Genomic DNA, 14,245 nt, shown 5'->3' with positions numbered 1-14,245 from the left:
CAAAAATATATAATTTATATGAATTAAAAAAAAATTATATATAATATTTTTTTAAAAATAAGATCATACAATTCTTATCTTCCAATTGGAGAATCTCTGTACACCGCATTGTGCTTCCATATGCACATGAAAAATAGACGATCCAATCGATAGATATCCTCCATCTATCTCCTCTAATTTTTTTTTTTTTTTTTTTTTTTTTTTTTTTCTTTTTTTTTTATTTTTTATTTTTTTCTTTCATTTTTTCTATTTTTTTCTTCCTCTTTTTTTCTTTTCTTTTCCTTTGTTTCTTTTAATTTTTTTTTCCTTTCATTTTTTTCTTTATCTTTTCTTTCTTTTTTTTTTTCTTCTTCTCTCGCTGTGTAAATGAGTTTTAAAATTTCGACCCTATTTTCATTCCATTTTCTCAAATAAAACCTTAGTACCTAGCATAGCCAGTAATGAACAATAACGAGCATTCATAGTATAATGGTAATTTTTTTTATTTTAACAATAAAATTTTAGAAAAATGTCACTTTTACACCCCCACCCCCAAACAACCATATAATAGCAATATTTGTGGGTAGTGAGGCCATTTGGCAATTGACATAATTTTTTGATAAAAGAATTACCAAAAGATCAATATACCTTTACCAATGATCATAAACGACTAGTTTATAAGGATATTTTAGGAAGCACAATAGTTTCTAACAATCTAAATAAGGGTTCGATCTCACCATTTCTACCACACCAATTCATTCTCTTAATCCTCTCTTACTCTCAATTTTTTTTTCTCTACAAACTCTTCCTATTTACTTGCTTACTTATAATCAATTTTGCTCAAGTATGCTTGAATTATCTCGAAGTTGAAGGATCAAACTACTAGTGTCAACTACCAAATGCTCTCATCCTCTATCTTCGGTGAAGGGTACATACTTCTCAACTTAATATTTCTATTTTCGCTTCTAGTTATTAGTAAAATAGATCTTGTTATGATAGCACCTCTAGTATGACCCCCAATGAAGAGACGAATACTCCTCACAAAATCACTAGTGCTTATGTCTATAAGATTAGAAAGAAAACTAATGAGATATGGAGAGATTTTAATCAATCTAGCAATGCCTAAGATGAACCTACAATGGTTTGCAAAAAATATAAAGCTATCCTGATCCCTAAATCATCTAGTGGCACTAGCCACTTGAAACACCATATAGAACAATATAGGATACATGATGCAAAAATCTAAGCCCACTTGAATTTAGTTGGGGGTAGTTTTAGTTATTGGCAATATAGTCAAGAAATACAACGTAGAGAGCTTGCTAGGTAAATAATTCACAAAGAAAAAAATATTTATAAGAGCCGAGTCAAAAAAATTATAGCGATATATCCAACAGAGTCTACAACCTAGATATAGATGAATTAGTAGGAAAATAATTCATAGATAAGCAATGAAGCAATATATTGAAATGAGAGTTGGATTTCAAAAATTATTAGGATTCTTAGATGGTAAAGTGTCAATGACCTGTGTTATCTGGATTGCTAACTATCGATGTTCTAGTTATATTTGTTGCACTATACATTTTATAGATAATGAATGGAATATGAATAAAATAATTTTGAGTTTTAAGCTATTTAAACTTTTACATATTGCACCTATAATTTCAAATGCTATAAAGGCAACTACAATATATTATGGCATTCAAAATAAGATATTATCCATTGCTTTTGATAATACATCTAATAATACTGCTGGTGTTTCTTTAATGAAACAATTATTAAATTTAATTTTGGATGGTGATTGTTTACATATTAGATGTCTATGATATATGCTTAACCTATGTGTGCAAGATAGATTAGGTATTTTAAATCGCTTGATCACTCAAATTAGGAATGCCATCTAATTCACCAGTATTTTCCTTCGAGAAAATAAGATTTCAAGCAACTATGCAACTCTCACGATAAGATATATAAAAAATTTAAACTTGATGTTGTGCATAAGTGAAATTCTACATATCTTATATTAAGTGATGCATTTGAATATTCTGAGTGGATAAAAATTTTTGTAAATTCTCAAATACCTTTTGAGGATTAGTGTGTTACCAAAATTTTATAATATCTGTTAGAAATATTTTTTAACATAATAATTTTTTTCTCTGATTTATATCATCCCACTTTTTATAAATTTTTGACATATATTATTCAGATTGTTGAAAAATTTTCTATATATAGAAATGATGAAACTTTAGCCCCACTAGTTCGATGCCAAGTGGCGAGAATATTGGCTTAGGTTAAGTATCATACACTCTATTATTGCTATTTTTGATCCTAGAATTAAATTAACTGGTATTCTTTATTTACTTGATGAACATCACCAATACATGCTAACCAATTCAATTAGTGATAAAGAGGCAGTTGAACATTATTTGCATGCCATGTGTAGTTTGTATGATGTCAGGTTTGGAGGCAATAAAACTGGCATAATCGTCTCCAAACAATCAAGCACAAGTAGCAGTGGGAAGCACAATGTATTGTAGCAGATAGTCCAATGGCAACGGCAATCAAGTGATAGTTCATCTTTATCATCTTTATTGTTGAAATTAAATTTTTATCTCACCAACGACATCACCGCTGCCCTCAATTTCAATCATCTGGATAATTTTGACATGCTGTAATGATAGAAGTTGCAGCAAAATATCTTTTCGATGCTTGCTACTATGGCATGAGACATCCTGGCCATGCAAATATCTACCATCATTTTAGAGTTTGCATTCAGCATCGGTGGATGAGTTTTAGACAAGAAGAGAAGTAAAATCAATAAAGAATCTGTAAAGATATGTATCTACTTCAAAGATTGGCAAGATATGGAGAGCCGACTTAAAATCGTTAGCGGACAATTAACAAATTTTGAAGACAATATGAACACAACTGCTATCAACGAATCTACAATATCTCTTATCAAGACAGGATTTCAATAATTGTAATTTGTAAACATATCAAATTTCATTTTTTAGTATGAATAAAAATTATGATGCATTTTTTTAAATATTTTTTTTTGAATTTTTACATTCTCTGTAATTCGAATAACAAGTAATTCAATTCTTAATAAAAATTTAGAGATATTTTTTCATAATATTATATATATATATATTTAATTAAAATAATAATAAATTATGAAACTTAAATAACTAACTTGAATAACTAACGACCTCCTTCTTTTCAATTATTGATTTTTTTAATTCACAATATGTTTCATATCACTTACTATTTAGTCTTTAATATTTCAATTAATCAATAATAAATTCTCAAACTTAAAAAAATAAACATTAACCTAAAAATCTTATTTTTAAAAAATTAATATTAAATAAAAAAATCGAAAACAGGCCTGACGGGCTTGACATGGCCTGTATATATACGTGCCTTGGACCTTGCCGAGAGGGTCTTGCTTAACGGGCCGGGCCAGGCCCAACTCATTTATCCACGTTCCCAGTGAGCATGGCCGTTTACTTCTGGGCTACCTCCCGTTTATCCACGTTCCGTGCTAAGTATGGCCGTTTAGGTCTGAGCTACCTCTATTCCTTAGCGAGCCATTTGTTTATGTTTCTTTAAACCTCAGTTGCTCTCATGAAAAATAGAAAGGTAATCAGTGCGGTTCGAGGTCGAACCATAGGTTGGTTCGGAAAATAAAGAATTTTTCACCACCACCCTCTCTGTCACCCATCCACTGTTGCCAACAACCACTCAGGGTCATAGGGTTAACATTTTTCATTGTCCATCCAATAAAGGATATTCTCTTTTAACTCTCCATGTGAGCTAGCAAAAAATATTTTTTATTAGGGCTGTAGGGATTTAACCACATAACATTACATTTTTTTATTATCATCTATTATTTTTTAATAAAAAATAATAATATTAATAATAAATATTTTATCATCTACAATCATAATTTAGTAGATTTGAGTAAATAATGATCATTATTTTGATTATAATAATAAGTAATGATGTAGTATTTAAAAATAAAATACTGATCATATCTCAAGAGGTTGCATGATGAATTGACCACCTCATGGGTAGGATGACAGCATCTTTTGCACTGCATTCAACCAAATAGAAAAATTATAATTACTGCAGTTGCTGCCACATCAAACCAAATGGGAGTAATTCTAGTTGCAAGCAACTCACTTGCATGTACCGCCATCTTCAATTGCAAGGTTCCAAAAAGCTCCTAATGTAACTTTGTTTATAGATTAATCTTGGAGATATTTTCCAAGCCAACACATCAAAACTCATTTTACACCTTTTTTTTGGGCACATTTTAGGTCCACGTAACATCTCATCTTGTCGGTGCGTTAGTGAAGAGAAAAGGACCTTTTCTCCACATGCTATCAAAAGAATTAGAAAGTTTTACGAACCATAATTTGCTCAAGTTTGGTGTGGTCCAGCGAAATAAGTGCATGTTGTTTTATCCAGATATGCACCAAAACATAACTAGAGATCAGAAACTGTCACGAAAGCTTTGGGATGTTATGTTGCATCACAAATGGCAGTTTTAACATCGAACAGTAATTGGCTCATAGCCACTACGATGACCATTATATATGGTGAGAACAAAATCCACTATTTGATATTTTCTTTAGTTGTTCATCAACTCAGAATGCTGCCCTTGCAAATCCAAGGCACAATGTTAGTATTGTTGTGCATTATTTTTAATATTTAGCAGCAACAATTGCTATAGTAGATATTATATCATGTCAAACAAAAATCGCTTAGAGGTCCATGCAAAATAAAAAGGGGCGAAAAGTGGTCGATAATCACATTAACCGGATGATGCGCGTGCTTCATCCATAATGGTTGTTTGATAAACTAGACTTGCTCGATCATGTGATGACACATCCATAAGATTGATTGATAAGAAATGCTGCTAAACAGGAATTTGAAATGTTTCTAGAGACGGAGCCCTGAATAATGATCAGCTGATCCTGGAAGTGGACTTGGGCCATCGATCAGATTCATACGGGGCCTGGGCCTCCACACTGTACTCTCACCTTCGAGGGCTCATGGGTGACGGGTCTTTTGATTCTTGTCAAACGGCAGAGGCCAGCAGCAGTGGCTGCAATACGACGCTGACAGATCTTTCTCACACTGACGCATTCACGGCCTCCTTTTTGGGTCTCCATTAATCTCGCTGTGCGAATGCAAGATGCCTATCCGACGGCCAAGCCTGCGTCGAACTGCCGAGTTGTTCGACGAGCGTTTCGGACCTACCGGAATCCTATTAAAAAAAGAAGTGGGGTCCACCAGGTGATGCTTCGCCATTCTCCGAGACCCAGGATTTTGTTTTGCGGTCGTTTTACGACATACGTGGTCAAGATAACATTATTATTATAATTAGCGTAGCCCATTTAAGTCTCAACTGCTGACGTCTGATAAGGTTGGATTTCTCGCTGCTCGTTGCTTTTTCCACCCTTTATTGTTGGGTTACCTTTGCCTCTCTTCTTACACTTCCCTCAGTTCTGGCTCTCATCTCTCCGAAGCTTAGTTAGCAAGGTATGATCTTGTTACGTTGTCCCACTTTTTTCTTGGTATAATTTGTTCAGATTTTATCTCGTATCTCTCCAAGCATGTAGGGATTTTTGGTCAGGCATAAAGCCAGACCCACAAGTTTTTTCATTACTCAGTCGGATATTTGAGGACTTTGTTTCTAAGCATATGGGGGTTTCTTTCTTTTTCAGTGTTTCCATCTCTTACTCTCTCTGCTAAGTACGCTCTGTGACCTTCTCTTCTCTTTATTTCTTTTCTAATTGCTTTTTTCTGAAAAATTTTTATTTTAGTGGTTTTCTGGTGATAATTTTGAACATGTGATCACTTGTAGTTTGGTTCTCTAGACGTTATTGCTTGTCCGAAGATTTAAGATCCCTGTGGATGTTTTCTTTTATGTTCTCGAAAAAAATATGGGGATAGTCTTCAGTTTTTCACATCTTGTATGTAATGGTTTTGTTGGTGTACTTGTTCAATTTCTGCTTGATACTTTGAGGTGGGCCCTTTAAATATCACTATTGTTCTTTGATGATTTATATTATCCAATTAATTGAGTAAATTATTCATTTTAATTTTTATATTTTAAGAAAACCATCAAACCGTTCCTGTACTAGTCGTTTGTATATGGATCTTTTATGCGCATGACCATATAGCAGTCTACAGGCGGAATTTCTTTATGTGCCTTTTTAGATAATTAAGTAAACTTTTAGGTTTTTCAAGGTTTTATGGTCTTTTCTTGGATTTTGACACCATTTTTTTTTTCCCCAATCACATAATCGGTTCAAGCCACATGTACTTTCTTAGCTTGCCAGTGTGATATCTTGGTAGATGATACTTGGCCATGGGGGTAACTACTTACCTTACATAAATATCATAATAACGACGGTAACATAGCAATATTACTTGTGATCTAGTGCTCCTTGTGATTCTCAAAGGTCTCTTTAGAAGTTGTGCCTGTCACTAAAATAGTCTAACATAGATCGAGACATCACTATTATATGCTTATTTTTCTTGATTACTCATATCTCAGAACTGTTTTAAAATTTTTTATTTTCCTAGATTGTGCTTTTTTCCTTTTTTTTTTTATAACTGTTATTCTTATTTTGCACACAAGGTAGGCTTTTAGCACTGTTAAAACTATATATATATTTTTTAATTCTTTTTGATATGGTTTCTTTTCCTTTTGCTAAAGTATGTCTTCCAATGTTCTCGACTTTTCCTTGACTAGCTTAGACTTCCTGTGGGTCAAGATTTGCATGGACTAAATGTATGACTGTTAATAGATTGCATCAGTAATTTTTTAATCTTAATTTGGAGCTTCAAATATCTTGTGTAGCTTGTTCCTTCTCTCTTCTAATTTTCTATTTTGAGACATGGGCTGCACCCCAGGATTCATTTCAAGCAATGAGAAATGAGTACATAATAAATGACAGCAGATAGCACCAAAAGTTGCTTTTGATTTGAAGATCAAGTGGATTCTCTTTTCTACTTTTCATGTTATTGATGTTTTAATGCAACAATTCCCTATTTCTGTGGCATGTGGGTTGCTACTTTTCTTTCTTTTGTTGAATCCTTTATCTCATATATGTAAGATCTCATTTCTTAGTTGCATGCAACTCATGTTTTGCTGTTTTCCTGCAGGTGCTTTATTAAAAATGGGGCATAGTTTTGTTCTGTTGTATATCTGTTTGTGGACTTTGACATGCTCCTTGCTTCTCCATGCTTCGTCCGATGGGTTACTAAGAATTGGTCTAAAGAAAAAACACTTAGATGTTGAAACCCTCAATGCAGCAAAAAGTGCAAGGAAAGTGATCACCCATATGCAAAAGAATGGTCTTCATCGTAGTCTGGCTGACTCTGATGTAGATATAGTATCTTTGAAGAACTATATGGATGCTCAATACTTTGGAGAGATTGGTATTGGCACACCTCCACAAAATTTCACTGTCATATTTGATACTGGAAGTTCCAATTTGTGGGTCCCATCATCAAAGTGCTACTTTTCTGTAAGATTCTAGGTTCTCATCATATAGTTGTCTTTCTTGATGCAAATGGATAGAAACACATTAATTCGAAAATGTAAATCCTTGCAGATTGCCTGTTACTTCCATCATAGGTATAAAGCAAGCTCATCAACAACTTACACAAAGAATGGTATGACCACTTGTTCTGAATTTATGAGAATCTAGATATTATTGAAAACTACATGAGATCTGATAAGTAGTTGCCCTTGCTTTATTATTATTATTATTTTTAAATATACTTAGTTATGATTGGATTTTAGAAGTACTCTATATGCTCTTCCTGTTTACATCAATCATTTGGTCAAATACAATGTAACATGGTGAATTCATTGGACAACTTTTCATTTTCCATTGCTGATTTTTTAAATGCAATCGATTGTTTGGTGTCACCACATCTCTGTTTCTAAGCATACTATATTGCTTCCTAGAATTTGACTTGCTAGATTAGAAGTCCTGCTTAATCTAGAATTTGTGTGTCTAGTTTCAGTTTTAAATCATCTACGACCACATTTTAGATAAAATATCCACAAATTAATTCTTAGTCATATATGTTCTGATTTGTTAAAAGTTGTCTATTTGAGGGTTCCAGGGTTCATTGGTTCATTTGATGCTTTTCCCGTCCCTCCTTTCTCCAGATTCCTTGTTGGCCAATCCTTGCTGCTTGTTTTAGAATGAAAACTTCAACATTTAAATCTTTTTTTTTTTGTCTTAACAGGAGAATCATGTGAAATTACTTATGGTTCCGGAGCAATTTCTGGTTTCTTTAGCCAAGATCATATACAAGTTGGAGACCTCACCATTAAAGATCAAGTTAGTTTTTTTGTTTTTTTTTTGTTTTTAAATTATTTTAAATTACCTTCAACTCTGCCATTTCAGGTATTGATGCTTTGTAGGTTTGATCTTAGTCCCACATATTGAACGAGAGACATTTATCATATTTCAGGTTTTCATTGAGACAACACGAGAGTCGAGCCTCACATTTATTTTGGCAAAGTTTGATGGCATTCTTGGTCTTGGCTTTCCTGAAATTTCTGTTGGTGGTTGTCCGCCACTTTGGTATATTATTTCTCCCTTATATTAGTTTACTTGGATTATATCCTTGAAATATTTTACCTTATCATTCTTTGAATCCATATGTATTACGGTGGTATGTTCTATGTGATGTTGCCAAACCTCAGGCTTTCTTTTATATCTCATCACAGGTATAGCATGGTTGAGCAGGATTTAATTGACAACAAGGTATTCTCGTTCTGGCTAAATAGAGATGCAGACAGTACGAATGGGGGTGAGATTGTTTTTGGAGGTGTTGATCCAAGACATTTTAAGGGAGAACATACCTATGTTCCAGTAACTCGTGAGGGATACTGGCAGGTAATCCCAAGCAGACAAAGTTGTGTAGAGAATGAACCTAGATCCCTTTATATGCTTGCGAGTTGCGTCAACTCACATATTTTCACTCATGACCTCTTTTTTTTCCCTTTCTTTTTTTTTTTCAGTTTAACATGGGAGATTTCCTGATTGATGGCCAATCAACTGGTAATACTTTCCTCTGTTTATACATGCACTGCTGTCATATCATGGAACATGATTTTTCTGAACAAGACTTCGAAAACTTTTTGTCATGTAGGCTATTGTGCTGAAGGCTGTGCTGCCATTGTAGATTCTGGAACTTCCTTGCTTGCAGGGCCAACTGTATGTTCCTTCAAGCTTGTAAAAATGATTAAGTGTTTCCAATAGATGATTTTGTTGGCTTTTGTAGATGCTATATTTTCCTTCTTTCACAAGATATCTCAGAAGTTCTTTAATTTCCCTGGTTATTTCCATGTTATCACCAATAGTCACTGCATTATGCGGGGATAATCTTGTCTTGAAGATATATTTCTAGGTTGTTGTGCAGAGCTCATTTCTTTTTTCTCTTGCTTTAAGATAAAGCTGTGATGGATAATCATGCCAACTAGGTATTGTCTTTGCAAAGATGCTGTCTTTGTTTGCTATTTCACCTGATTTTTAGCCTTCACATTCCAGTTGTCTATTCATGGTCTCTTTCTGCAAGATCAAATTATAGTTTTTCTGGCTAGTATCTCCTTCTTTCTCATGATTATTATGATTTCCTTTCTGTTCCTCTTTACTTCATGTTTGAGTATGCCAAACTCACTATATCTTTTTCCTGTTAACAGTGTTATGGTGTGTCTTATATGATACAATACTAAAAGGGCCTGTCTGCTTGGGCACTTGGCCTGGTGCTGAGGCCCACTTCAGCATCCATACTATGGAAATACATATTTTTGCCTTTTCTAGAGTTTTGGGGATTATTTCTTGTTTTGGGGCTTCCAAGGGCTGGCGAGATTGAGAGGTTTGTATTATCATTAAAGATAGAACAACATTATTTATGCAGGGATTAGAAAAAGTTTAGGACTGGGCCCTCTTAAGGACTGGGGCTTATTGTCTTTCTCTGTATAAGGTACCTGGCAGTTATAAGCTTGTAGGTTTCCTTTCCCCTTTAGTTATATGTATGAACATTGACAGAGTTGTTTACAATGTTCACCTTAGAGTCTCATGCAAGCATTGCAATTAGCTTTAGGGCCTGTTTGCATGTATGGGCCCAAAATCGTATGGGATTTATGGATTGGGCCCAGACAACCAGCTAAATAAGACTGGCTTAGACCTATAATTATAAGAACCCAGAAAGCCGCTCGAGCAGGCTTGACCGAATCCCATAGGGAGGAAAAAAAAAAAAGACCTGCTGTCATCATGTATTACGGTGGTATAATTACGGAGTTATGAATTTCAATTTTCTTAAATTTTTATATCTTTTAATTATAAATTCTTGTGAGTTAGCTTCAGATGTCATCATGTGTTATCTAAAAACTTTTGCTCTAGCGAAAAACATGATTCCATTAATTGAATACTTCTGATGCTGTTCCACAATATCCAACTCTGCGTCTCGCAAAATGCAGACTGAGGCAAGAAGAGCTGGTATTGTTGGTAAAATCATCCAAGATGTGCAATTCATTACTGCAGTTGTTTAACTGTGTTGATTTCCTTGCAAATAACATAGATCAAAATTTATATTTGATCCTTTTAATCGTTTCAGACCATAGTCGCCCAAATAAATCACGCCATTGGTGCAGAAGGAGTTGTGAGCATGGAATGTAAAGAGGTCGTTAAACAGTATGGAGAGTTGATACTGGAGTTGTTAATTGCACAGGTTTGTTCTTTGTTTTCCTACTCCTTTATCATAGTAAAAGTATGGATAACTATAATTTCTCCTATAGGGTTTTCACTGTCTTCTTATTGTGATCTGAATGTGTTTGAATGACTGCAGACTCGACCAGATGAAGTGTGCAGCAAGGTTGGTCTGTGCATATTTGATGGAGCTCGATATGTTAGGTTAGTGAATCATAATCATTCTCCAGTTGCATGATAGTTGTGTTATCTTTATTTTTTATTCAGGTGTTCATTGTCTCTGGTTTCATTTATAACTATTGAAATAAGAAATATAATTCCATGCAGTGCTGGCATTGATTCTGTGGTTGACAAGCAAAAGGAGGAAGATTTATCTCTTAATCAAGATCTTTTATGTACTGCTTGTGAGATGGCTGTTGTTTGGATTGAAAATCAGCTCAGAGGAAATAAAACTAAGGAACGAATTTTGGCCTATGCCAATGAGGTAGTTTGCTTTATAGACAGTACCATTTTATTTGAATATAGTGTCCATAGTATTTTAAATACATAGAAGTGAACATATTTCAAATGCTTTGCAGCTGTGTGAACGTCTGCCAAGCCCCAATGGAGAATCAACTGTTAGCTGTGATTTGATTGCAAGCATGCCAAATATTTCATTTACAATAGCCAATAAAACTTTCAGCCTATCTCCAGAAGAGGTAAGGAGATAATATATTAGGCTTAATCACTTCAAATATCATTAATCATTACTGTATGATCTGGTCATCATGTTGAAATTACTCTTCTTACTTTTTATATTGAGAACTGTAAATTGTACTGAGAGGTGGCAAAAGAGAAAAAAAACGCCCAAATATAATTTATGCCACAAGCACATGTGGCAATTGTTAATACTTGATACTAAAGGGTTTCATGTGTAAATTATGCCTTATAAATCCACCTGTCTTGCATTTTCTCATGTTGTTTAGTTGATGTATAATTGTCATTTTTCTCTCTCTTCTGCAAATGATTCTGTTCTTCTTAACAGGCTATTTATGGAAATGTTGTTACATGCTTATAAAAGTCAAGGTCATATTTGCTTTGGAAACTAAAAGATATCAATATAATTTTGTTAATTCTGACCATCATGTTCTAAAGATTCTGTTCAAGAGTGTGATTTTTTTTCTTTTCATAGCAAAGTGAGGTGATGGTTTTTACCAGATCAAATGGTGCTCCGCATAACTCTTGCCTAGAAATTGTTTGCAAGGTCATATCTAGGGCTCCAAACAAAAGAAAGATGTTCATGAGCATCTCAGGCTTGGCTTGATGAGAGGCTTGATTGAGCTCATTTCATTAGGAAATGAGCCAAGTGCAAATGCCATTTAAAGCTTCACAGATAAATGAGCAAGCCTGAACACTCCGGGTTTATAGAAAGAATATAGAATCTTGGGCTTGATGTTAAACTCTTTCAAGCTCATTCTTTTAACAAGCCAGGCTTGAGCATCTACTGTCAGGCCCCACTCTAGCCCTGCTTGGGCTCAACGCCCTTTTTACTCACAATGAAGACCGGGAAGCTTATTACTTGGGTCACAGCTGGCTCTTTTGTGCAGCTAAAATTGGACCAAATTTTGTTGTTAACTAACCTCTCAAGTTGATATTACTGATGATTAGCTATATGAACAATATATAGTAAAGGAAGATAGGAATGGTATGATGTGTCTCAACTCCAACAGATATTGTTAAATAGATACTTTAGCAGTTTGGGTTTCTCTCTTCAGTTTGCAGTGATTTTACCAGGGTTGCTTGGTGTCATTATTGAACTGAACAATACAATAGAACTCATTGAAGGAGAACCATTTAAGTTTAAACCTTTGTAAACTCTTTTTGTGTTTATTATGAGAAATAACTCTCAGAAGTATTGCTATAGTCCTTGCACTCACAAAAAGTGTCCTTCCTCTCTCTATCAATCGACTTGCTACCTACTTATTTTCTTACAGTCTACCTGCAAAATCCAAATAGATGGATTAAGGCTTATAATGTATTGCTTTCTTCTTCTCTCAGTACACACAAACACATAATAGTGAGCTCTTCTGATATTAGTCCTGCGTGTGAATATTATTGATAAAAATGCTTAAACTTTTGATCTTCAATTCATCATAACTGTTCATTTTCTTATTCCAATTTTCAGTATGTCCTAAAAGTTGATCAAGGATATGCAAGTGTCTGCATAAGTGGGTTTATGGGATTTGACATGCCGGCTCCTCGAGGTCCCCTCTGGTATGCTGTGCAATTTTTTTACCACATTAGAGGATGTCCCCGACAAGAGAATATACCATGTAAATGCATGAATTGCATGTGTGGGGTATTCTGAGCCTTTTCTAACGAAAATGCTTTTGCATGCAGGATTCTTGGAGATGTTTTCATGGGTGCATATCATACGGTGTTTGACTTTGGTAATAAAAGAATGGGATTTGCTAAGGCAGTTTAAGAAGGCTTTTCATGCCTTGCTTTGAATATATGAATTTGCTTTAGCAGATTTCACTGCAAGTGTGTAACTAATGGAATCAAAAGCATATACCATATGGATGTATGTAGTTTCATGAACATAGATCACTTACTAGTTTGTAAAATCATGGTAACTGGTGCTTTTGTGTACTGATGATTGTACCTAATACATATGTTTTAGGGTGGTTGTAAGGTCAGTGCTGTATGTATTGGATTCACGGTATCATACTACAACCATCCTGTTTTCAGAAACATTTGAACAGTTGCAAGTTAAGTGGGTCAATATATCAAGACACGACATTATCCAATTGCTCGCATGACAGGTCTAGCATCTAAATTCATTTTTTCCTCACGAATCTTGATTCTAGTATCATAAAACCTGCATATGGCTTCCTATTTGAAACTAATTTTGGTTGTTTTTTGTTTCTACAAGTGGCACTAAGGGAATTCGGGTCGGAAATGCCCATCCCATTTGGTTATAAACTTTGAGATATTTCTAGCTCGTCCGCATTGCAGGATTAATACTTTTCTCCCTTGGTCCAAGTATATTATTGTGCAAGCTTCTAGGGTGCGGACAAGCTGAGCCAAGTTGCTCAGGCTCCATTTATATGTGTGAAAGGGGTGTCCGAGCTCGAGATCTGCTGAAGTTGAGCTAAGCTTAGCAACAAATATTCAAACTTTGCTTGCTTGTTAACTGAATAGCTTCTTATGAAGCTCGGACCCAGCTTCTATTTATTTTTGCATTCATGAAATGTGAACTCGGCTTATTTCCTAAGCCCAACAGAGGCTGTTTAGATTGAGCCATTCAAGGGCAGCTTGGTTCATTTGCAGCTTTATTAAGGGCATCTACTGGATTAGGACAATAATTGTTTAATATTGGAAGATAATAAGACTGAAATTAGAAACAGCGCTATGCTCTGGACTTAAATTTCCAGTTGTTCAGTTGAGATCGGATTCAGAACTCAAAACAAAAGCTTGTTTAAAGTGAGGATTTGGGGAGAGAAAGGAATGGTGTTAAGATTGAGAACAACATAAGATGA

At 34.5% G+C, this 14,245-nt stretch overlaps 1 protein-coding gene across 1 annotated transcript; it reads left to right on the top strand.

The window, feature by feature from the left end:
• The first annotated feature begins 5,367 nt into the window (after window positions 1–5,367).
• LOC105035462 (aspartic proteinase) lies at window positions 5,368–13,513 on the top strand. The gene is made up of 14 exons (XM_010911031.4): window positions 5,368–5,523; window positions 7,156–7,520; window positions 7,608–7,668; window positions 8,254–8,348; window positions 8,482–8,594; window positions 8,741–8,909; window positions 9,035–9,074; window positions 9,166–9,230; window positions 10,633–10,746; window positions 10,864–10,928; window positions 11,052–11,208; window positions 11,303–11,422; window positions 12,889–12,977; window positions 13,104–13,513. The coding sequence occupies exons 2-14, from the start codon at window positions 7,170–7,172 to the stop codon at window positions 13,186–13,188; spliced, it is 1,524 nt and encodes a 507-aa protein (XP_010909333.2). The 5' UTR covers window positions 5,368–5,523; window positions 7,156–7,169; the 3' UTR covers window positions 13,189–13,513.
• Window positions 13,514–14,245: the final 732 nt, after the last annotated feature.

Source organism: Elaeis guineensis, chromosome 1 (genome assembly GCF_000442705.2).
Source record: "Elaeis guineensis isolate ETL-2024a chromosome 1, EG11, whole genome shotgun sequence".
Taxonomy (NCBI): Eukaryota; Viridiplantae; Streptophyta; class Magnoliopsida; order Arecales; family Arecaceae; genus Elaeis; species Elaeis guineensis.
The sequence above is the reverse complement of the archived record's forward strand: the minus strand, read 5'-3'. Positions and strand labels throughout refer to the sequence as shown.